At 40.7% G+C, this 25,000-nt stretch overlaps 2 protein-coding genes across 2 annotated transcripts in view; both read left to right on the top strand.

Moving 5' to 3' along the window:
- rabgap1l (RAB GTPase activating protein 1-like) overlaps positions 1 to 25,000 on the top strand; it is a 39,530-nt gene that overhangs the window by 497 nt on the left and 14,033 nt on the right. Inside the window, exons 2-13 of the mRNA XM_085927766.1 lie at positions 818 to 1,029; positions 1,587 to 1,740; positions 2,009 to 2,222; positions 2,740 to 2,914; positions 3,003 to 3,160; positions 3,290 to 3,400; positions 4,064 to 4,130; positions 4,331 to 4,433; positions 4,598 to 4,764; positions 6,691 to 6,823; positions 9,056 to 9,149; positions 9,663 to 9,813. Of these exons, the coding sequence (XP_085783892.1) occupies positions 892 to 1,029; positions 1,587 to 1,740; positions 2,009 to 2,222; positions 2,740 to 2,914; positions 3,003 to 3,160; positions 3,290 to 3,400; positions 4,064 to 4,130; positions 4,331 to 4,433; positions 4,598 to 4,764; positions 6,691 to 6,823; positions 9,056 to 9,149; positions 9,663 to 9,813 (1,665 nt within the window). The 5' untranslated portion in view covers positions 818 to 891. The remainder of the gene's footprint in view (positions 1 to 817; positions 1,030 to 1,586; positions 1,741 to 2,008; positions 2,223 to 2,739; positions 2,915 to 3,002; positions 3,161 to 3,289; positions 3,401 to 4,063; positions 4,131 to 4,330; positions 4,434 to 4,597; positions 4,765 to 6,690; positions 6,824 to 9,055; positions 9,150 to 9,662; positions 9,814 to 25,000) is intronic.
- On the top strand, positions 9,822 to 18,987 carry gpr52 (G protein-coupled receptor 52). The gene has a single exon (XM_085927768.1). The coding sequence runs from the start codon at positions 14,961 to 14,963 to the stop codon at positions 16,140 to 16,142; it is 1,182 nt and encodes a 393-aa protein (XP_085783894.1). The 5' UTR covers positions 9,822 to 14,960; the 3' UTR covers positions 16,143 to 18,987.

Here is a 25,000-nt window from a genome sequence, read left to right as displayed (position 1 = left end):
AGCCTGTTCCTGATTGACCTGTGCTGAGTGCACTTTATTTCCCATTTTGATTGCATCTGCTGTTGATGATGCTGATGATGCTGATGATGCTTAAGGAAGTTTGGCTAAGGTGTCTGTGCTTTTAACAATACTTAAAAATGTCGAAAACTGAAATACTTTTCCTGACTTCAATAGAGTGCATAATACAAGTTGCCACAACAGCGTTTTCCATTGACTGTACAGTATGTCGGTAGTCATTTATCTACTGTAAACAATAGGGATGTTTGATGCTACCTAAAACAAGATTGGTTGATTTATAATTCATTTGTAATAAAGAAAGAAAAGTGCAAAAGAAAATGTTGATGCATGGATGAATTTGTCAAGTTTCTCCATCAGATGTGTAGGAAGTTCAGTGTTGGGATTGTCACTGTCTCACAAACCCGCAGACACATTCTTTCTCCCTGATGCAATGTACTTGCATTTATTTTGGTGTTGCTTAGCTTTAAATTATGAGCAACGACTACACTGTGTTTCCACTCAAAGTAAGCGGCCGTTTGGTCGTGACGTATTTGTGTATTTTAGTAAGTGTTGTAGTTGGCTGGAAGTGGCAATTCTGCACATTTTTCCAACATTTGCGCTATTGGTTTGATTCTCTGTGGCAGTCCCTTCAGTAAGTGAGCTTGGATTGTTCACGCTACTTGCTATAATTCAATAAGTATGATTGGAGCACATGACGTGGCTGCTGTCCATCACTTTTGTGTGCATGTCTGAATAGAATGAGCAAACATTTTCTTGGATAAGTTTCAAAAGTTGTGACACAAGCTTATATTCTATTCAGAAGTGGCTGAAGTGGGGAGGAAAGGGGAGAGATTCAACTCTGGTCTCCCCTGCACTTCCTGAGAAGAGTCAGCCATGGATGACAGCTCCTCTCTGCGGAAAGTCAGCAGTTCCACAGAGTCAGTGGCCACCGTCACCAGCGAGGAGTTTGTTCTGGTACAGCCTGGTGCCACTGGCTCACCTCAAGGCTCTGAAGGGAAACCCAAGCTCAAGGTCAGCTATACATTCATTAGCTTTTGAAAAATATTTCGTACATAGACTTTGGTAAAAAGTCTATGTACGAAATATTGTTTTTTCTAAAAAAAACAATGGAGCAGGTAAAAGTTTGTCGTGATTTTTTTTATTTTTATTGTTTGAAACAAAAGGTTTTGTGTCAGTGCAATTTCCATTGTTTTCCTCGATTAGTTTCCGGCTAATAATAATAGCAAATAGAGGGGCGGAGTCGTCATGAAATTGAATACGGTCATGAGATAAGATAACCTTTATTAGTCCTACATTGGGGGAATTTGGAATCTACACTTTGGGTTGGTCAATATTTTGTTACCCACCAAAACACACTTCATTGTGAAGTAATAAAAACAAACAAAAGTATAGCATTGTTTTTCCAACGGACTGTTTTGAGTGAACCAACTCTTTAAATAGTAGCTAACGTGGCCTTAGTGTAAATCATTCACATGATCCAGGAAGCTCCATGTTCTTCTTCATGGTCTGTTCTTCTCCTTTTGCGTGCTGACCCCCTACTTCAACATTCATGGTCCTTCCTCCACCAGATGTCTTGGAACGGTAGTGAGCAGCTGGAGAAAGCAATGGAGGAGGTCCTGGATGATGATGATGACGACGATGACGATGAGAAAGTGGAGAAAAGTAGCGTGGAAGAGATGGAGAAGCACAGCAACCCAGAAGTCCTGGAGATACAACCGCCAGGTAGTGTTGCCCGGTGGGCTTCTCCACAGAAAGCACCAGTGGAGCTGAGTGAAGTGAGAGGAAATTGTAAGAGTAATGTCAAATAAAAGCCAGTCAGCAGTGGAAGTTCTCCCTCGCCCATTGTTCTGCTTCCTGTTTGTGAAGTTTTCTCTAACATCCCATGCCATTCTCTCAACTTCTCGTCATAGTGTGTTGCTTGGCACAAGAGCTCCATAGTCGTCATTTGTGAGTGACAATAATGAAAGACAGCTTCTACTATGTCCTCCAGAGATAAGATGGCCGTGTCCAGCGCCGGCTAGCCCCGCCATTCAAGAGGAAGACAGTGTGCAGTTCAACAAGCTGTCTTACTTGGGCAGCACTTGCGTCAAGGCTCCTCGTGATGAAGCCGAAGCGCAGAGGGCGATGGCTACCCTGCGGGCCGACAGTCCCATCCCCATCCCCGTCACTCTGCATGTACCCTGTGGACCGGAAGGTTCTGTGAGGTAAGCCATTTGGTGAAAGAAAGAAACAACTCAAAAAGGTCAACTTCATTCGACCACATTGCATCTGCCAGGGAGATTTTGTTGCAACTTTGAGTTTTAGTTGGTAGGATTTTATTTTTTTCCAAAGTTGCAAACAATTGAGCTTTCAGTTCATAAAATGCACTTTGACAAGAATTAAGACAATTTTGCAATTAATCCAAATGAAATAATGAGTTTAAATGACATTCCATGGAACATGATTATTGTTATTATTCCTATGCTTGTTTATACAAGAAAATTATACTTGAATTCATACGGGTGCACCTTTTTTACATTTTGAAATAATCACTTTTATACATTTAGTTTGGTCCAAATTCAACTTTACATAGGGTTTCAAAGAATTTTGTCTTTGTACTTTTTTTTTGTTTCCCTCATGTTCTTGTATTGTACCACAAAGTAAATAATCATTTGATTAATCCTAATTTGAATAATGAGCAAAATCATGGTAATGAATCTATTTTTCAATGACTTTTTGCAGGGTTGTGGACCAGGCATCGGGCACAGAGATTTTCTCCTTTCCCATTTACAAGGTGTTGTTTTGTGCCCGCGGACGTGACGGTTCGGTGGAAAGCGACAGCTTTTGCTTCACCGAGAGTTATCGGAGCTCCGAGGTCTTCCAAATTCACGTCTTCGCCTGCCACATCAAGGAGGCCGTGAGCCATATTTCTATCACTTCACCAAAGCTATTTCTCGATATTCCAGTGCCAATAGAAGGATCTTCTCTTCCCTTTTCCCACGTAGGTCAGTCGAATCCTGTACAGTTTCTCGACAGCCTTTCGCCGCTCTTCGCGGCCGACTGATATCAGGGAGACGCCGCTGTTGAGTCCTCTTGACAGTGACCTCTTTATTTTTACTGTCACCCTGGAAATTAAGGAAGATGACGGCAAGGGAAATTTCAGGTATTTTGCCACCATGAACAAATGAATACACGCGAGTCATTTGCATGTCTCTTTTCTTTTTCACGCCCGACTTAGCCTTTCACAGGTTTATGTTTAATAATCCGCTCCGTCTCTTTTTGGTTTTCACAGTCCGGTTCCCAAGGACAGAGACAAATTATACTTCAAACTGCGACAGAACGTTCCGAAGAAAGTTGTGATTACAGTGCAGCAAATGAGCAACAAGGAGCTCGTCATTGAGAGGTGAGAGGCGGGCGCTCAGCTCCACCTTGAAATTGCCGTACGGTAATTCCTGGACAGACTACTTTTGTGTGTGCTTGAGCCAATTCCTGTAACTTCCCGCAGCCCTTGTTATTGCACTCGAACACTGAGCCCGAATGGCTGCGCCAAAGAACTAGGTCACCCCCCCCCCCCCCACCACCACCACCACATACACACACACTTTGCCTTCCCAGTCACTTACCTCCAATTTTCCTCACCAGCACCTGCCTTTTTATTTTCTCAGCCAGTGGACATTTCGATTTGTTTTTGTTGCATCATTTTATAGTATGCTTCATGGGTGCATTGTCTAAACATTTCTGTACTGTTATCTATGGAATTTGAGTGGAACATGAAACCAATTGTTCAATATGCTTGAATTGTGCTTTCTATTCGAAACTGCATCTTAATATTCAATAGGTTTCGAAATAGTACTGTCATTTTGAGATGTCCCCCTGCTAACCACTGGGTGGCGCTCCAAACTCGAGGAGCAATTTGCACCTTGTGGAAATTGCAGCACTTATGGATGGACATTTAAATGCTGTTTTAGATTGATTGTAGTACTGTAAATATGTTAGGGAATAATATAATAATAAAAAAACGTCTGTACTTATTCCAGCATGCGTAAAGCTCCTGTCTTCTTTGTAGGTGTTTTGGAATGCTACTAAGTCCAGGCCAGAAGGTTTGCAATAGCGACATGCATCTGCTAGACATGGTGAGTCTTGTATTGTAGTTGGGCATTTTTTAATTATCGTGCGAGTTTTTGAATAATGCATCATCATGCATGTGGAATACTGCATCGCATATTAGACTACCTACATGTGCACTTTGTTTGTTCGACTGTGTATTTGACAGTACAAAGCATTGCAGTCAGTGGTTAGCAATGAAACATTTCACCATCTCTTCCCTACCCAGGAGTCGATGGGAAAGACTTCTGATGGAAAGGCCTATGTGATCACAGGAACATGGAACCCCAATATTGCAGCCTTCCAGGCCCTCAATGAAGACGCTCCAAAAGGTTTGACTCTAATGCCCATCCTGGACATGAATTTGAAATGGGGGAAAAAAAATGAAAATATTATTTGATCACTGTACAATAATCAGTTGTAGGTTATAATGCAATGTAAGTTTTTTTTTTGTTTTTTTTACTATATATGTAAAGCAATATATTGTCTGGTGCAGATAAGCAAACCTACATGACGGTGGCAGTAGACTTGGTCGTAACAGAGGTGGTGGAGCCAGTTCGCTTCCTGATGGAATCTTTGGTCAGGGTTTATCCCTCAAACGAACGTTTCTGGTACTTCAGCCGAAAGACCTTCAGCGAGACCTTCTACCTCAAACTTGGACAGGTATGTTCACACACGCCAAAATGAAAAGAAACAAAATGTCTGTTCTATATTTCTAAATGGTCATCAAATGTATGGATGTGATGGCCATATGCTGCTTTGATGAGTTCTGCAAAAAAAAACAAAAAAAACCCCGCTTAATTAAATGTCACCTTCCTCGCAATAACGTGCCATGTGGCTTTCCTCACAACTTTGACCAAAAGGTGTCAGAGACAAGTGATGACCAGCCAGATTCTTCTGATTTAGTATGGAAAAGGGCAAAGTACAGATCTACTCTAGTAATCCATTAGGGAACTGGCAAGGCAGCAGAGTATGGGGAAGTTTTCCATTGTAGCCGGCTAATAAGTGGCTCTTTCTCATTATTGGCGTGTTGGTAATTAACGGCGGCAGTCTGACTTGTACGCCTGATTGCCTACGGAGTTATCTCCTGAGTAAACGGAAGACTGGTGCACTGGTTAAGAGCTTATTAAAAGATAATATTGTGTGTGTGGGGGGGGGCGATTTTTTATTTCACTTTATTTCGATATTTATTTATGTATTTATTTATGGAAGCTGCCTATCAGGTGCTACACACGTAGTACATATAAAATGTAGAATGATATACAGTAATCCCTCCTACTTCGCGGCTTCAACTATCGCGGCTTCGCTGTATCGCGGGTTTTCAAAAATGCGTAAATTAATTATTTTATCGCAGAAATTTCATCATTTCACGAGGTTTCGCGGCCACTTGAGTTTCTTCATTTTCCTTTAATAATGATAGCTTATGTTTAAAAGTCGTTTTCTTGTTTTGAAATGAATAAATTAAAGAGTCAGTACAGTATACTTTATCGTCACATGTGACTTCAGGGCGTTCTCTCTGTTGTATATTTAGATGTTGTATATTTTGGACTAACTCATGTTCCGTAGTGGGAAAACCCCGGATGTGGGAGGGGGAGCTTTGGGGACGTTCAGTGTTGCGATGTACGGCCAGTGAACTGACTGTGATGAAAGGAATAAAGCAGTATCCATCACGTCGTTGTCCGAACCATGCTTGCTACATCAGAACCTGGAAAATAGTAAAGATATAACACTCTCCACCGGCGGTGGCCTTCATCTGGACATAGCAATACACTGTTAGTCTCGTCGCTAAGGCATGAATGCGGAGCGCACAGTCCATTGATATGAAAGTCCCCTAGCAGCGAGCTGGTTGATGTCAGCGATAAAAATAGAATATCTTCCAAGAATAGCTCAAAAAAATCTAGTTTCTATTTCGCGGAAATTCCCATTTCGCGGGTGGGTCTGGAACGTAACCCCCGCGAAGTAGGAGGGATTACTGTAGTCCTATTTTCCCCATCAAATATTTTTTTTCAAATGTAATATAATGATTCATAAAATATGATTACATTTGGGGTAGTGCAGTCTGTTCTGTTACATACCCAAATATTTGCTTTAACCTCATCTAACCTTTTTCAGGTCACCTCACGAGCTTTCAAATTTGTTAATATAAAATGCAGATTTACGAGTCAGCTCATTGAACCGTGATTTTTATTTCATGCAAAGTCACAGGACAGCGGGATTCTCAAGTGTATTTATTTACACTAACATCAAAGCGGCAAATACATTTTCTATGTCTCTGGGAATTTGTCTAAAAAAAAACTAGCCATCTGCTACATTGTATTTATTTTTCTTCTCATCAGTGTCTTGAAAAAGGGCACGAGAAGTTACGGCAGCTTGGGGTGGATCAATACTGCATCAAAGCTCATTGATCTACTTCACCAGCTGCAGGCGAGAGGCTAAAGCAGCACACTTAGTAAATAGTCTCGAAATAAACTTCACCTGCTTATGACACCCAAGGGCGTGAGCATTTCTTTGGTTTTTGATGAATTGTTCTGGATCGTACACTGTAATGCTGAAGGGTTCTGCTAATGCTACTCTTGTGCGTTGATACAGCATGCATCAGAGAGGACAGGTCCGAGTGATGCTATGTATGAGGTGGTGAGCCTTCAAAGGGAGGCGGAGAGAAATAATCAAGGCAAAGGACAACTGGCCTCACCCACTGAAGAGGACGAGGCGGCGGATGACGGTAAGAGGAGCCACTTACTCCTACTTAAACTTTGTTCTCAATTATTAGGACTGATTCAAAAGTTAGGTCAAGTAGATTTTGCATTGAGATGATTTTTTTTTTTAGTGTCAGATACAATCAATTAAGTCATTGACGTCATGGATGTGGATGAACATTATTGATTGTGTCAATGGATTCCTGTTTCTTGCCATGTGCAAGCATTGGTAATTAGCAAAAAATCCTACATCATATTTTGGCATTTTGCATTTATTATTGAGTACAGCTTGATGTTTTCAAAATGTTCACCTTGTATTAACAGAAGGCAAGAAAATTGTTGACCTGTGCAATTAATTGAAGCACATTCTTTGGCTTCCCAAGCTATGCTTTTCACTATATGGGAGCCATTCAGAGGGCTTTGTGAACCCTCCCTCCCTCCTTTCCCCAGACACTCAGGGACATGGAGTTGGAGGTCAGCCTTATTGTGTCCAAAAATGAATACCCGCACAGTCAATAGAAGCGCACACATTTAATTATTATTATTTCTTTCCTTCTTGTGGGCTTCAGGGTGCCCCAAGGAGACATTTCTTTTTCTCATTGCGGTTCCCTCTACACCACTGTCACTATTCTATTGTCCAGCATGTTTTTGTCACCCTTTCCAACAGTGCATACACGCGTGCGTATATGCAGACTCTACTAAGAATTAACCATCCCCTATATGTGCACAGTGTTAATGAATAAAAATGTAATGAATAATTACATAAAAATTAATCCAATTAAAGCAGTGTTTGTCTTGAGACTAAAAGAAAAAAAAAAGGGTTAAATTCTGTGATGTGCACATTTAATGCACACTCCAAAGAGTTCCTTAGGGATGTTTTTACAGAAAAATTGCAAATTTTGCATCTTGAAGAGTGGTAGTCATTATTTTGGCTTCTCCCATCTAGTGGGCACCCCAACAGCAAACAAAGAAAGAAGATGAAACAAATCAGAAAAGAAGAAGAAGAAGAAGAAGAGGACGCAACATCAAATCTTATCGCCATGATCAATGTCCAAAATTGGACATCAACGCACTTCTTAATATATCACTAGCATGTTTTTCGGTACGTTTGGCAAGGTCCTGCATGCATGGCAATTCCATTTGCTTGCCGCTATTTACAATTTCGACCGTGCTAAAATTTATACGATTGATAATTTTGTATGTTTGTATTCAAAATAAAGCTTTTTGCATTTATTCTAGTGTCTCTTTGGTAATTGTTCATTTAAGCAATAACAGCTGTGATCATTTTGGTCGCTTTTATTCACATTTTCATTATCTCGAGATGATTAGAAAGGTAATATGAGTAATGTACATCAGCAAACACGTGCTTCTTGCCCATGTGACCTCTGGAGCACAACCTGAACAATTTGAAAGAGCTCTTTGGGCACATACAAAGCACATGCATGCTTTTGTTGTTGGGATGTATAGAAGAAAGAAGGTGGCTGCAAGAAATGCGCTCGTACAAAATGTATTGATTTATTTCTGTGAAGGAAAGACCCTCAGTGTTCATAGAAATAAGCCATGAAAAAATCATTTTTTTAAAGCCACCATGCACGCAATTAAGTTATTGCTCTGTTGTCACTGCTTTGGAAAATGTATGGTACAATTCAGCCAAGTGAAATGAAGTATCTATACCATGAGTCACCTGGCAACCAATCTGTCCGTTCCCTTCTTGGTTAAAAAAAAATATATAAAAAATATTGCTAATGGATTGTGGAAATAAGCAATAACAAAACACTTGCTTGTTTAATTCCATACATAACGGGAGAGCAAGCACTTTTGAAAACTGTTTGTATGAAAAGTGAATTCACCATGATTTTTCATTTCTACATTAAATTGTCGAAATGCCGCACATACACTAGACTAGACGGTGGGTGGTTTATGTGTGGGAATCCGTCTGTCCACCAGCAGAAGCGGCCGGGCAGGGGCTAGACAGACAGACAGGCAGGCAGGCGGTGCCGCCGCTGCATCGACAGTACGCACAAGTGTTTTGCAATGCAAAGCGCCAGATGGGCGCCCATTACGATAATGGAATGTGTAGGCCCAGTCGAAACGCTCCAACCCCTATTAAATAGTGTGCTCGGAACACAAAGGCCCAATTTAAATGCTTAGCACGAGATCTGGGATTGAGTTTTGTGTTCTCGTTTGGCCCAAACGTCACAGACATCAAGGTCACTACTGGAGACAAATCTCTAATAAATCTTCTGTGTTGTATGTAGACAGTGACAGTGAAATCTCCAGCGGGACGGGAGATGTTTCCAAAGATTGTCCTGAGAAAATTCTGGAGTTGTGGGGAGCAATTCTCACTCGATGGTAAGGCCATAAAGCTCATTCACTGCCAACCCAATTCATATCTTTGACGTTTATAACCATCGTTGGTACTAAATGAGTTGAAAAAAAAAATGCATGTTTCGGGTCTTAATATTCTTGCACACATTTTCAGTTTTGTCACGCTTTGATTTAAATTGCCTTGATTTATTTTAAATGCCTGTTGCAATTGTCAGATGTCGGAATATCACTAATGAAAATCGTGAAAGGTCCGTCTCATTTAAAAAAAAAAAAGACGAATGTGGTTGTTAACTTCTTCGTGACACAATCAAAGCTATTCTACCCTCATGCATGCTTGAATATAGATAGGATCATATACAAAGTAAATCTCATCCCACTAATACAATGACGGTTTGTAAAATCCAGTTTTCCGAATGCATTGCCTCTTATAGACACGTTTTACTCATGTCCGTACAGTAATATTGCAATTACAGTTGGTTTTAAAAGAAAAATGCTCTTCCACTGTGCTTTTGAAGTAATACTGAACATATATTTTAGGCATGGGAACCTGTCCACTCGTCCAAAGGGTTTGCACCCATTGGTCCGTAGTGGCATTCCAGAGCCACTGAGAGCTGAAGTATGGCAGCTGCTGGCCGGTTGCCACGACAACCATGACCTGCTTGAACACTATCGCATCCTCATCACCAAGGTAAATGAATGACAGAAAAGTCATAGTTCTTTGGAACAAAGTTCCCGTTGGCTAGCATGAAAAAACAGCCCACTTTTTTTACCAAATACAAACAATTCCAGTTGACATATTTTCGGTTTATTAGACGATATTTTTCTGCAATTGGCTGGCGACAGGTAAGCTACGAGTGTACTTTGCTTCTCGGCCAAAGTCAGCTGTGGTTAACATTAGCATAGAGAAAGAATGGTGGATTAGGTTCATTGCTTTTCAACAATTATGCCGATAAATTTCCATGCCTTAAATCACCTTCATCTCAATTTTGGGATGAACTAAAATTTAATATCTTTTTTTGTATATAATCTAAATATTATATGAAAACCTTTGAATATATGTACGGACTAGTTGGTGGAAGGGCACGTCCTTATCATGATTTTTTTTTTTATGGGGGGGGGAATACTGCAATTTTTACTATGCATGTATTAATGATGCATTTAAAAAGAAATTTGGCGGAGGTCCATCTTGTGTTTTTGAGTGAGATATTTGTTAATCAGTGGGCAGAATGACAAAGAGGCAGCAGCAGCTGGGCGAACACACAAAGAAGACAAAGATCTTGGCTTTTATGGCAAATACAATAGTCCTTCTCTCTACCGCAGAGCGACCGCAATCAAAAGGCACGAAGGATGAAGTCAGGATAGTCTGCTTAAAAAGATGGAGTGAGTGAGCAAATAGATGAGAGGGAGGGAGGTAATCTGTGTCAATAAGAAAATCTGGCAGACTTGTTTTTCTCCGAGTCACTTTTTTAGTTGTTGGTCATCAACCGTGTAAAGTGCGTTGATGTGTCTGCCTTTCCTGTTTCATAATAATTCTCACTACCTTTATTTGAGTTGTATTTTTTATTTTATTTTTTTGCCCCATCGGCAGCACCATTTTTATTGTTTTGTTCCAAGAGACACTTTTCTGTCTCTCGCTCCTTACATAAGTCTAAGCCTTATTTTATTTTATTTCAGATGACTTGTTTTCAATTGAGTGACTGTTGCCCACCCACCTCCTGTCTTGCCGGAGTATGGTATTGATAGGCGCTGCGCTGCGGCTATTAATAGCAGCACAAAATGAATGGATGGAACTGAGGGAATATAAAGGAGAGAGGCAAAGAGGGAACAATGACAGTGATGGCTGGGGTGATGTGGAGCATATTAATGTCGAGTCTCTGGGCTCAGTGACAACATTAATGCTAATTGAGTTGCAAGTAATTGGACTTCTCGCCCTTATTGGAAAGGTTTAAGTGGAAATAATTGCAGTTTGTATCTGTTTGGAGTTATTTAAAGCCTGGTGAATGGATTCGTATACTATTGGATGAGTAATAAATAAATTTAACAATTTATTTATTTCGTAGGTCTTGGCCTATGGCTTGTGACCTTGATATCCCAACATTGAAAGTCTAATTTCTTGCAATTACATCCATCACAGTCAGAAATGCACACACACGTCCTCAGGGCATCTGAGACATTTCCAAATAACTCTGAGCTGGCGCAGCACTATATTTGCGGTTGGGTTTGGTGTTTGCTGGTGACATTTTAACAACCTTTTCGTTTCCCTCAAGCCGAACAAGCCCAAGGTGTGCTACTACGCTTGACCCTCCATTTTAAATAGCTTGGCCAGCTATTTCCGGGCCTGCGACACAGCAGCCAGTCTATTATGGGGTCAGCACCTCTACTCTCTAAAAAAGAAACGATACCTTCTAAAACTAGAGTTAGAATGTATAGAGTTTACACTATAGGTCTATTCTCAAAGCCCTCCAGCTCCTATTCACATATCCATTGCATGGACCAGTGGGCACCAGAAAAGTAGTTTTGTGAACAAACTGGAGTATCTGAGCAAGTGGAAATTAAATATACTGTACATAAAAAAAGAAAACCATACCCGCGGTATAACTAGATGTATATCTTCTAAGTATTTGTAAAATATCACACAGTGCACGTGCGAGTGTGCGTGTGTGTTGCCATCGCCTTCTAGCCATCCTGACACTGATATGACAGCTCGGATTAAGCAGATCCAGCCTAAAGCATCTTCTCTGGTCACAGCGTTTCTGTGTCACATTGCCTGCTGAGTGTAGCCCGACAGTATTATACAGTACAGTACAATTTATCTTCTCAATTTCAACGTTTGAGAAATCTAAATAAAATCAGGTCAAATGCATGGCATGGTTTGGTCATGACAAACGTCTGCTAAATTATTGCTGAGATTTGAGCCTTAGCAGACAAATGAAATGCAAATATTCACTCCACTCCTGTGTTTGTTGAATGAAATATTTACATGTAACCTCTACATATGAATAAGAGATGCATCATGACCTACATGCAGCAAGGACAAGAGTGAGAGAATAATAAGTATACATATCAGAAGCGGAGTGGTCTGACAGGTCTTTAGCACTGTGTGCTGGGAGATGAAATGGAAAGTGATAGATGGTGATTCCAGCAGGCAGCCCAGCCCGTCTTTGACCTTAAGATTTTTCGCTTTTCCACACTTTTACTCCAGCGCAGCCTACACACTACATTAAGACTCCAACAACGGACTGATACCACGTGAGAAGTTACAAGCGTGGACGTTGAATTATAGCATTCATTCCTTGTTGATTTGTTATTCCTGTAGATATATATATATTTTTATTTTTTTTGCTAATAGTTCATGTTACTTAAATGTAGGCCTGATGTGTTTCTGCGGAAAGTGATTGTCTATTTAAATGTGAAGCATTTGAACGCGCGTTTAGATGACCAGCACGATGTAGTCATGTTTTCATAAGAGAGAGTAGTGAAATTGAAATTTGATGTTGGGGTGGAGCAGGGTTGAATTGTGGGAAGCATTCACCTTTGTTTCCAAGTGGCCCCGCAGGCTCACTTTGGTAGAAGAATGAATAATTAACAGTTGCCTTCTGGTGGTGTTTTTCTTTCATCAGTGTCCGCAGCACTGAGCACAGCTCTCCATTGACTGGCTCCTTACAGAGTAACAGCTGTTGCATTTCGAGCTGACTTACATTTCTATCTTTTTTTTTTACGGTACATAATTCACGAATTGAATATTACACAGTGTTCATCCATTCTATCAGAATCGCTTTGTATTTCTTTTTTGTGAGCTGGTTGAAAAATGTTACGTATTATAATCCGAGCGTCAGAAAATAATTCCATCGATGTTTACGTCAAGATTTTGGTTTGAGTCTCTTTTCCTGTCCTCGGAAAAATGTGACAGACTGTATGTGGGATGCAAAGGACAGCTATACGGAACTAAGTGGGAAATTCACAAGTGAAAAATAGAGAGCCTGAGGTTTCGGCTTAATATACAATATTGGCAATATTTCGACTTACTGTTTGTGTTTGTACCACTGGGAAAAAGCCGTTGTGACGGAGCGATTGGTTGGGAGCCTCAGGTGAAGAAGGGAGTAGAGTCGTCCAACGGTGAGCGGGCTGAGAGAGCAAGGAAGAGGGGGAGGGTGTGTGTAAAGAGAGAGACTGAGTGTGCGAGCTCCAAAGACTATGTAGAGAGGGAGGGAGGGAAGTGTAAGCCAGTCACAGCATCTCTCCTTCTTACTGCACCAGGGCTGAGGGACTCTTGGTCTCATTGTTTTGCTTGCTGCAGAATTAGCACACTTCCATTTGTGTAGTCATCTTTTTTTCATTTGATTTCTTTTTCGATTCTGCATAGAGGACCATTTTTGTCTTTGTGCCTGCTACACAGGATTACCAAAATGGCTCATCATGCTCCGGAATTACATTTTGCAGAGGACAGTGGTTAGAACTGGGACTTTCTTTTTTTTTTTTTTTTTAATGCTACTGTAACGGATTTCCCTTTTGTTGCGCAGCAAGTTTTTTTTTTTTTTATTCTAAGGGCGTCAGACATACAGAGAGAAGAGTTAAAGGCAAAGCTCGACAGGACCCCCCCCCATCCCTCTCCAAAAGAATGAATGCTTTAAAAGGCAAGTTGCAAAATCTATGGACACAATGGAAGAAAATGGGCTGAAGCGCCTATTTCACATCCTTCTGAATCCCAAGACAAAAATGCAAGCGTGGTGAAAAAAAAAAAGTGCTTGTCAGATTGTACCTCTACTCTCTGTGTGTGCCGGCGGATTGCTGAGGAGTCAAAGTGAGTGGAGCGCTGAGTTATTCAGCTGGCCTCTCATAGCTCCTAGAGAGTCCTTCCCTTCCTTCCTTCCCTTCTTTCACCTGCCCTGCCTGCCTACACGGGAGTCGGATATTTCATGCCTTCATCGGACTCTACCACCATTTCACGCACCTGTTGTCTTCAAAATACACAACTTTGAGAGGACATTTTCTACACTTGGTGTTATGCACAAAATATTTTTTGCGGCACCTTTATTTTGTGAAAAGACGTTGTACAGTGGATTTAAAAAAAATAATAATTTCCTGCACACGGATGCCTTGATACGCTCAACAGCAGTGTGTACGCTGAGAGAATTGTGACATTATCTCGTGTGGATATCCCCCGTGTTTTTTTTAGCTCGTGTCTGTGTTTTGACTCTCACAATGGTTAGGCACACATGAGCTCCAGACAATGCCGAGGACCACCAAAATAAGGGAAGCTCGCAAACACAGCCACCCCATGAAACTGTGATGCCAGCTCCACTTTTTTTAGGAAATGGGTGCCAAATTGGCCAATATTTGGATTGGTCATACCTTTTTTTGTTTTTTGTTTGTTTCTTCTGGGAATCCGTCTAACATTTTGAATACATTGAGCTCTTGCTAAGGTTTCTTGACTGGCTCGCAAGCTCTTTCATCTGTGTCTTTGTGAAAACAGCTTATGTCCTCATCCTTTTGGTGTTAGCTCTTTTAAAATGGGCGATAAAGGCCACACGCTGGCAAGCAAAGCAGCATGAACCTCACCTTTACGACAGATGCTCACTTCAGCTATAATTCTACACGGCTTTTTTCCTCCTCGCTACTCCCTTTTTTCATAAACCATGTGGAAAAGAAAAGCCTCATCCTATCCCCGCCAAAGCCCGACTGCTTTTTCTGCCGTCACTTTTCCCTTGATTGAGACTCATCAATGTGAAAGTCAGGTGAAAGCGAGCAAGGGTAGCGCATTAAGCTCCATTAAGTAAAGGTGGCTACGGGGACCTGGAACAGTGGGAGGGAGGGGAGAAGGCAATTTGCACTTTCATGCCGTTGCCTTGTGGAAATTGCACCATCAAGCTGTCTCCCGAGGATCCACCCAGAACAATGAATCTGTCTGACATGACAACTGATTCCATGCTCGCACCCAACACCAGCCGCGGAGGAGACGTCTTTTCCGGCATCGCTTCAAACCACTCGTGTCCCTTGGGCTGGGCCTTCAAGAAAGGTTTAGAGGCTTGCATCCTGGAGACCGCCGTCGTGGTCCTCCTGACCGTTCTCATCATTGTGGGCAACTTGACGGTGATCTTCGTATTCCACTGCGCCCCGCTGCTACATCACTACAACACCAGCTATTTTATCCAGACCATGGCCTACGCCGATCTCCTGGTGGGTCTCAGCTGCCTGGTGCCCACTTTGTCTTTGCTCCACTACCCTGCAAGTGTCCAGGAGCCAATCACCTGTCAAGTCTTCAGCTATGTCATCTCAGTTCTCAAAAGTGTTTCCATGGCTTGTTTGGCCTGTATCAGCGTGGACCGCTATCTGGCGATAACACAACCGCTATCTTACAACCAACTGGTGACGCCGTGTCGACTAAGGGCCTGCATCAGCGTCATATGGGTTTACTCCAGCTTGGTGTTCTTGCCTTCTTTCTTGGGTTGGGGCAAGCCGGGCTATCACGGGGACATTTTTGAGTGGTGTGCCCAGTCTTGGCCCACCTCAGCCCTCTTTACGGGCTTTGTGGTGTGCTTGCTGTACGCACCTGCCACACTGGTGGTGTGTTTCACCTACTACCACATATTTCGCATTTGCCAGCAGCACAACAGGGACATCAGTGAACGCCGGGCACGTTTTCCAACCCGAGACATGGATACGGCGGACGGAGACAAGGACGGGCATCAAGGAGGGCACGGACCGGATCGGCGCTACGCCATGGTGCTCTTCCGCATCACCAGCGTGTTCTATATGCTCTGGCTCCCCTACATTATCTACTTTGTGTTGGAAAGCTCCCATGTCCTGGACAGCCCAGCGTTTTCCTTCATTACCACTTGGTTAGCCATTAGCAACAGTTTTTGCAACTGTGTCATCTACAGCTTGTCCAATAGCGTGTTCCGCTTGGGCATGCGTCGGCTCTCGCAGACCATTTGTTCCTTCAGTCACTGCGCTGCTGATGACAGAGACTTCGGGAAGCCTAAACCACGAAAACGGGCAAATTCTTGCTCCATCTGATGAAGTGACTTTTTAAAGGATTAGGAGAAAATCATTTATGTTGATACTTTTTGGCGTATGGTTGATTCAACATGTCACTGTAAATTTCAATATTTATTTTTGAGCGAGATCATATTTCAGGTCTACTCACAAACTTGTTTGGAGGTTGTTCATTGGTATTGATTTGTTGACAGCCATAATGCTGTTATAGGTTTTGACAAATTGGGATTTGAAACTGTCAACATAGTTAGTATGGGCAAAAGTTTGAAACATATCTGTACTTCATTTTGTGATGTTGACATATACAGTCAAGTATAGCTGAAATTTGGAATTTGCTTTTTTTTTTAGCTTTGTGGGAGAAAAAAAAAAGACATTTCGAAATGCTGCCATTGCTAGATTGGTTTGACACAGCTAATTAAATATTGAAACTTACAATGGGGTTATGCAGAGAGAGCTGCTTTTAACTCATCACGACATCTGCCACAGACTTTGAGCCAATGAGCCAAAACCGCTGAAATGTCTTTAGGAAAAAAAAAATAAAATAATAATAGTGAAGCCATTTCCAAAGCACAAACCAGCTCAACATTGTCAACATTTAGAGATGGCAGAAATCCCTCCCACCTCAAGTAGATTTGCGTGCAATTCATACTTCATTAAGTCACTCATGCAAGATTTGGGTTGACCCTTCATGGAGCACAATTTATGTAAACATATGAATTCATTTTTGTTAGCTGGGCATCAAAAATCTGTTTGTTAAAATGCTAAAGCCGACCCCTAACATTTTCCCCACTCTACCCCTTCATTTTTGTGACTTTCTATTGACGAGACCAAAGGGGGTCTACAGTTTCTCTGTAATGTTGACTCGGCTAAACTTAAAACGCCATGACAATACTGTTAACTTCATACTGACATATTGAGACGTCATATTTTTTACAGATTCATTTGAAATTAACTCATTGCCTGTCTATAACCGTCAATGGCACTGAATGAGTTAACAGCATAGTATAGTTTGAAATTTTGAAATTATATCAAAATATATGGCTCGGTAGCGATGTAACCGAATAGTTCAGCCCATGAAATAGATTGTTGAACGGCCGGGCAGCATTGCCTTCAAAAAAATAGCTATTCCTTTCAAAAATGGTAGGAGTTTCAACGACTACAGTTTCTTTATCTCAGTTGGTCTTCAAGTGGGTACCTGTTAAAGTGTCCGATGTCTTTAAAATGATAAAGCTTGTGGAGATTTTGTGTCAACATGGCATCGAAATGCCTGATATCAGTCGACTTGTTGTGCTAAATGGTCTTCTGCTCTCTTCATTGGACAAAATGCCCCCAGTGGTAGTGCTATGGTACGGATAGATAGATAGATGGGGCCTGAATTTATTTGGATATACAAGTACTAGTTATGACAACAACACAGAAACAATAGTGAGAAACATTTATGACTTGGTCGTACCCAAATATGATCAAATTTGAAATGTGATTGTGGTCAGAGGTTTCACAAATGATTCTTTTTTGGTGTGACTTTTAGAAGGTTATGTGAATTTGTGTGTTAGATTCACAGTTTGAAACATTCAGGAGACATTGAATACTAAAGCGAAATCAATGTCTGTATTTTAAAACAAAATTGGAATTCAAAATAATTTCCAGTGCAGTAATATATTTTTGGATTTGATGATGTGAAATATTTATCTCATGAAAATAATGTATCAACAACCTTCACACTGTAAATGACTATACTATAATGTTGTGTGTGTGTGTGTTGCAAACTTGTTGTACAGTAAAAAAAAATATATATATATACCTATTGTGTTAAATGAATAGGCTTCTAATGTTTGACTAGAGGAAGCAGTGTGATGTTAGCACAGTATCTATTTTTTTAATTTGGGAATTTTTGCCAAAGGCCTCAGTTTTGCTGTTGCTGCCAACCAAATAAAGGCGACAATAACAGTAATTGTCACATTTGTCTGCTTAGGTCATTCAAAAAAATAATACTAATCTAGTGCAGATATCCGAAAGTCACATCGTACTTTCCTTGTAGTAAAAAGAAAAAAAAAAGAAAAGTGATTAAAGGTGTCGGAAAGGTTTTCTAAAGTTGTCACAACGGCTTAGCGCTGACCACTGTCCTGAAGTCATACTGTGTATTTGCACGAGATGAATTTGATGATTATGATTTGACGTTTTCACAAAAAGCGTAACTAAGCAGCTGCACAAAGAACAATAAAGTACGAAATCAAAAATATTCAGCATTCCAAAAATGTAGATAAAGCTATAAAAAATTCTCCAGTTTAAGACACCAAATTCATTTATTGAAGTTGTTTTAATTTTATCTGGTGATCTGTTATGCTCCTTCCCAAAAAAGAAAAGCATTTTCAGCTTCCAAGCTGAGTCCCTCTCAGTATTCATGATCTAAGGAATTCCCTTTCATTGGCACTGCTTCCTGCCTGCCGCTTTTCCCTTTTTGATTGAGCCAGACCACCTGACCTTCTTTCAGGTGGGGAAAGTCATCATTTGAAGGAAAGCTGCTTCTATTGCTACGAGACGGGTGCACTGCAGCATTTGGATTTCTTTTCAGAGCTAGTCCAAATGAGAGATCACAAGCCAAGAAATGATTATGGAATCTCAAATATCATGCTCTGCTTACATTTATGGTAATTCAGCAAAGATCGAATCTAACTTTACTGGGCTATACTAACAGAAATGAGGCAGTTGAGTGATCCCAGGAAGCTCTTTATTTTAATTTGCTGCTTTTATACACTAATCAATATCTTTATTCCTCTCTCGGCCCATTTTAGTTGCATTAAATAACGCAAAGCGCTCAAATCACTCCCATGGTTATGAAGCTTATGCAGTCGGTTATACTGTAATTTCCTCCTCTTTTAATATTGCTCCTGTTTTTCCAGACAGTCATTTGTAATTGTTAATCATAGGGAAGAGTTAAATGTACCTTTAATTAGCCACTTCAAAATGATTACAGCTTGCATGACTTAGAATGGTGTTTTTTGGCTGTTATTATTTTGTAACGTGTTCCATGATTTAATTCTTTTTGACAATGCTTCAAGCAATTTTTCTTGATGTTAATGAGTACGAGAATTTTTAGAACTTTGGATTCAAATTGGAATATCGGTTTTGATTTCAAAAAATGTGAGTGCATCAAATTCAATCGAAACAAACAATTTTGCTCAATTGCCAATTGTTGATAATGACAGCAAAACAATCTATCATTTTGAATTGTTCAAATTTTGTGAAGTCATCATCAAGACGTAGGGAACCAATGAATTCTTTTTGACTGCCAGTTGCTCCATTTCAGATTGGAAGCTACTCCAGACTGAGGCAGGTGTGAGATGCAAATTGTTCCTCCCAGAACTGATGTCTCTTCAGTGGAGCGAATGTTCCATGAAAGTCGTTTATTGCTCCGTTTCTTTCTGTATTAGTGTCGTGTCCATGTGCCATTTGTTTTCTCCGAGATGGAAACTCACCATCCCAGCCATGCTTCTCATTAATATTTTCAAAATGTTAAAGGCAGCAGCACTTTGCCAATTTAATTACTGGAGCCATTATGAAATCCAGCTTGCAGTGTATTCATCATAGCACATGGAGGGAGACACGCCTGAGGCTGTTCTGAAAATGAATGCGGCTGCTTTGCACTTGTTTTGACACTTTTCTGGACATGGAATTTGGTGTGTTCTAAGTCAGAGGTCACCAACACGGTGATTCTAAAATCGGGGGAGTTAGCCTATGGGTCTGTTCTAAAATTAGCTCACCCGGGATGGAACGTATTGTATAAAAATTAACACAGAGAAGAATTGTTGCCATAATTAACTAATTCATGAATCTATATCTAATATATTCATATAATAAATGAATATATATCTGTTTTAAACAAGTCCAAGATGTCCCAAATCAGCGATTAGTTTAAGTTTGCGTCATACCGCCGCCTCGCACGCTATGAATTGCAAGCAAAATCCCAAGTCCGCTTTCAGTTCCCAACGTAGCTTAATGAAATCTCGAGCCACCCTGACCGTTAAAATGCCACGGCATAGTTACAAAGGATGATGAATTAGCAATGTGCTCAGTCGTCCAGATGTTGCCACCCGCCCTCAAGCCTCCAGGGGAGCCGCTCCAAAGTTCTTTGCCAGCCACCAAGGATAAAGGTCTCAGGAGAGCTGTTTTTTAATTACCGTGCTGCTGTCCTTTTGAATATCCTACCAATAGATGATCTCACCAAATCCCCTGAAGTAAAGAGAACTGAGGCAGGTGTGTCGGCAGTGATTTGCATGGATATTCCTTGTCGTATACAGCGGATTAGAAAAAGATGACGCTCTCCTGTTCATATGCCAGCTTTTGCGAAATATCAACTCAAACAACGGCGTGTTTACGTTCAAGAAGCATTTGCCTCACACATTAGCACACGCTCAGCTCAGCTCAGCTCCTCAAGCTTCCAGACTGCAAATTGTTGTTTTGAAAAATGGTGGCGCTCCATAAAACAAATGACTTTTGACTTGCCAGGCAAGCACTTTCTGTTGACCTGAACTTTCCAAGGTTTGCTGAGCACACATTTATTCCAAACAACAGCCATGTTCATGCTTTAAATAATCCACTGGTCAAGAAAAGGAAACCTTGGAGACTAATAATACCTTTAACCTACTTCTGGTAGTGGCTTTATTTATTTATCAAAAGCAATGTGAGGTTTTTTTGTTTTGTTTTGTTTTTGTGGTTGAGTTTTTCAAGATCCCAACCGCATTTTTTTTTTTTTTTTTTAATAGGAACGGTCACGTTAATTCATTCGTTTATTATTCTCAACTGTCCAATCTTGACAAAGTCGAGCACAATTTTGCAGTGATTAACTTCAACGTTGATTAGCTTCTCATCATCCATCGCTTCAATGACTTTTTGGGGTTTCTGAGCTATTGATTAGAAAATAAGATTGCTTTTTCTTCCTTGCATAGGTGATTTCTTTCTTTTTTTTTTGGTTACGTCTCCTTTTCTGACTCACAAAACAACTTGTCATAGTGGTTGCCATGGTTTTAGTGCTAGTGGAATCCTTTCTGATTGGTCCTACCATCACTGAAGGACTTAGTGGGACGGGAGTTTTCAGCTGTACTGAGCCAGTGTCTATCATTTGTATCTTGTTGATTTAGCAAAGCATGCCACCTCGCATCAGACACTTTCCAAGGGCAGCTTCCCCTCTCCCGAGTTACGTCATAACTGTCAAAGCAGCAGGATAGAACCCTCGCTCGCTCGCTCGCTTGCGTACCGACGGCCACTCGGAGAATGACAATTAGATGACCAGGACAAATTTATTATGATTCAAATGTAATGATTCTTATTTTCGATGAGTGAAATCATTTGGCATCTGCAAAAATGATGGGACATATTTATATTTGGGAAAAAACTCGCAAGTAGGAAGCTCTCCCGTGACAAACATTTTATTGCAATGACTTTTTATAGTGGTGTGATTGATGCAGACCAATATCAAGCATCTGTCAGAGATGGAGCCCATCAGCCAACGCCGTTAGACACGTTTGACTGGCGAAGGGAGGGTCACATCTGTCTCAAATCAAATAGGATGTGGAAAACACCGAAAATGCCGCAAGTAAAAACAAAACAAAACAATGGCAATCAACCTCAGTGTTCCAGTACAGTGGATGTTTTGGGTCAAACTCCAAATTGATGATCTAAAAAGATATTAAAGTGGCCAGGTTTGGACACATGGACTGACATGACTATTTTTAGCTGGCTGTGTAAAATAAGTTACCTGTTATAAAAGCCTGAGTAATAGTACATGGCTGCAGGCTGCAATTAGAGGAAGCCTCTCATTCCCCTCTGTGTACATCTCTCTCTCTCTCTCTCTCTCTCTCTCTCTCTCTCTCTCTCTCTCTCGCCTTCTCCTCTTCTGTCGTTATCTCCTCTCGCCATTCTTCCAAGCCATCACTCTTTGCCTCTTTCATTCTCTCCTTATTTCCATCTGTCTTGTTGTGTGCCTTGTGTCAATCAGTTTCCAATCCACCAGGGGATATGGCTGAAAGCTTCATTCAGTGGGAAGAAATAATACATGCAGTGCTCATTCTTTATTAATTACCTCTGTGTGTATGACATTGTATGAAGAGTTTGGTTGGAAGCTGTCTAATAGTATATTCCTGCTCAGCTTTGTTGGCATTTGAGCGCCAAAGGTTGGTATTTTCAAGGAAGATGCCATTTTAGCCCTGACCTTTTATGTTTCATGTATATTTTAGTGCACATTGCTTGTATGTCTATTGCCAATAGGTGGCCTCATCAATATGGATAAGATCCCTTTGCTACGCAAGTTTGAACTTTTTTTTTCCCCCCTCTGGCAATCATAATGATGAGTCAAACTTCCACGTTGAACGTCTTCATCTTGTTGGGCAAACTAGAAACCGAGAAAAAAAAAAGCTGCGTTTTATTTCAAATGAATGAATAGATTTTGATGATCTTTTTCCTATTGATTTGATTTCTTTTCTACTGGCTAGTCTTATCAAAGCCAGAGATTCTCTGTCACTGTGTCGCTTCCATGCGAGAACGGAACAAATCCACTGGCCGCTGCCCTCTAGATCCCCTTGAACATGGCCGTCCACTGAATCACCTGTAGCGGCGGCGGTGGATGGATCAGTCACAGTGAAGGTCCTTTGGATGCTAGTGATAGTAATAATAATGCTGGGCTGTGCACAGTTATCAGCTTTTCTCCAGCTGTCTTCAGAAAATAGGCCTCACTCAATTTCTCATGGAATCGTCCCGGGCTAGCCTGCTATAAAGCAAAAAGACATGCTCATTGGAACCTTCCTCATTGGAGCAGTCTTTTTTTTTTTTTGGTGTTGCACATTGTGCAGGTGGAAAATTGATGGTGCTGATGAGGCTGCAGTTCCCGCTGAACACCTCAGCACCAAACACAGATTACAGAGCTGCTGCTTTCAGCATTTGCATTTTACATGTGACGCATTCATCCAAATGAGCAGTTTGGTTTTAGTACTTACAGGGAAGAAGTGCGGCTGTGTTCAAATAAAGCACCAAAGCATTTGAGACAGCTCGACGTATAATGCAGCATTGTATTACAATAATGAGCATATTGTTAAAGAAATAAAAAACAATCATTGTTGTCTTCATCCAAACCAAGGCAGATTTATTTATTTTTTTCCTCTCCAAACTGGGACTTATCTTAGCTAAGCAACCTAAGAGTTTCAGTTCCACTTATTTGTGTAGTTTTTGAGTAATGAGGCTCTTAATTAGCAGAGACATGCATGGTTTATTAAATCAAAGCGTTTACGACTTTCAATGTCAAACAGATTCTGATTAGTTCTCATTGATATATGCATGGTAATCAGGGCGATAGGAATTTGTTTTTTTCTGGGCCGATGCAGATAAAGGAAAATTGAGATATATATAGAAATACAAAATCAAAATACGGTGAACTCGAAGCTTTTGCTTTGGCACGGTTCATTTTGATTTTATAAAGGTTTTCAACTGTATTTCTGGCAATCCGGGGCTCTTAATGATGTGCCTTTCATTAAAAATTCCATTTCCGTATGATTTTCTGTGACATTTACACCTTCACAGTTGGAGCCTAGCAAATAGTTAATATGCGCCAACAGTTTCAGGTTAGTGTACTCTCTGTCCTGAGCAGTGTTAAGATGGTTTATTTAAAGGACTGTGCATATTTATTGGCTAATGTGCACATCTCTCAACGCCATTGATTTTTTTATTTTTTATTTTTTATTTTATTTCCCCCCCCCCACAAAGACTCTGGACACAGTGACACGAGCAGTAAAGCTCTAATGATCTCGTGCGCATTTTAAAAGGTCACGAGATCGGAGAGGCGGCTTTTGGTAGCGTTTAAACGGCAGCACTAAATAGGTAACCAACTATCTACGTTTGATTTTCAGTTCAACAAATAACAGAGTAAACACAAGCAGTTGAAAAATACACTCGATGGGAGCACGTTGATCAACTGGAGCAATTTATCCACTTGTTGCCAGACAAGGTTGCCATTCAAATTGTAATGCTGCAAAAACAAAATCCCAATCATCTGCACAAATATAATAATATAAATATTATAAATATATATGAATCATATGTTATTTTTGTGCATTGATGTTATTCTCTGTTGCTTCTTTGAGTGTGTTGTTTTGTTTTTTATTAAGAAAATGACATTTTGCGTTAGGTTAAAAATAACAGCGCTGCCTTCATACATACAAAGCTGTTTGTTGCCCGTGTGGCTTAATGAACATACACTAATGCACTTTGTAGCTGTTATATATTTAACACATAATGCCGCAAATCTTATTAAAATAGCACGCCAGCTAGCCTGCAGCATGCATGGAATAAAATGACTTCACATTTCAGTTTTTTATGAAAGCGCTGGCATTCAAGATCAATTTTCTATCATGTTTTATTATTCAGGTCACAGCTAAGCTGGTTTTCGAATTTTCCATCCTTTCAGTGACAATCTATATCTTTGTTAATTCAAGTGGTGGCAGCTTGTTTTCCAGCACGCCATAACATAACATTAATGATGCAACGTATCAATGACCCCAGACGTACAGTACAGCCTGAGTGATAAATAAATATCTTCAGTGACAAGAGAGCAGAGTCCTGCAACCGACAGATGGTAGGTATGGCTCCGACAGCGTCGCGTCGTCGCTTTGTGATTTTATGAGGAGACAGATGTGGGCGCGGGAAAAAATGCCGGCAAGAACCTTGAACTTTAAACAAGGTGATGTGCTGCACTTTCAAAAGAAAAAAGAAGCTGTCAAAGTTGAAAACGGCTTTCGAAATCGTACCGCCACTTGTTTTCCTCTTGGAAGTTGCGCAATCACAGAAGAGGACACAAAACTTTGTGAAAGTGTGTCGGAAAAAAGTTTGACCCA

Source organism: Syngnathus leptorhynchus, chromosome 13 (genome assembly GCF_054491065.1).
Source record: "Syngnathus leptorhynchus isolate UIUO chromosome 13, UIUO_Slep, whole genome shotgun sequence".
Classification (NCBI taxonomy): Eukaryota; Metazoa; Chordata; class Actinopteri; order Syngnathiformes; family Syngnathidae; genus Syngnathus; species Syngnathus leptorhynchus.
Note: the sequence above shows the minus strand (reverse complement) of the source record. Positions and strands in the feature narration are given on the sequence as shown.

Coding starts and splice junctions, on each gene's coding strand:
- gpr52 (XM_085927768.1), top strand. CDS start 14,961: ATGCCGTTGCCTTGTGGAAATTGCACCATCAAGCTGTCTCCCGAGGAT.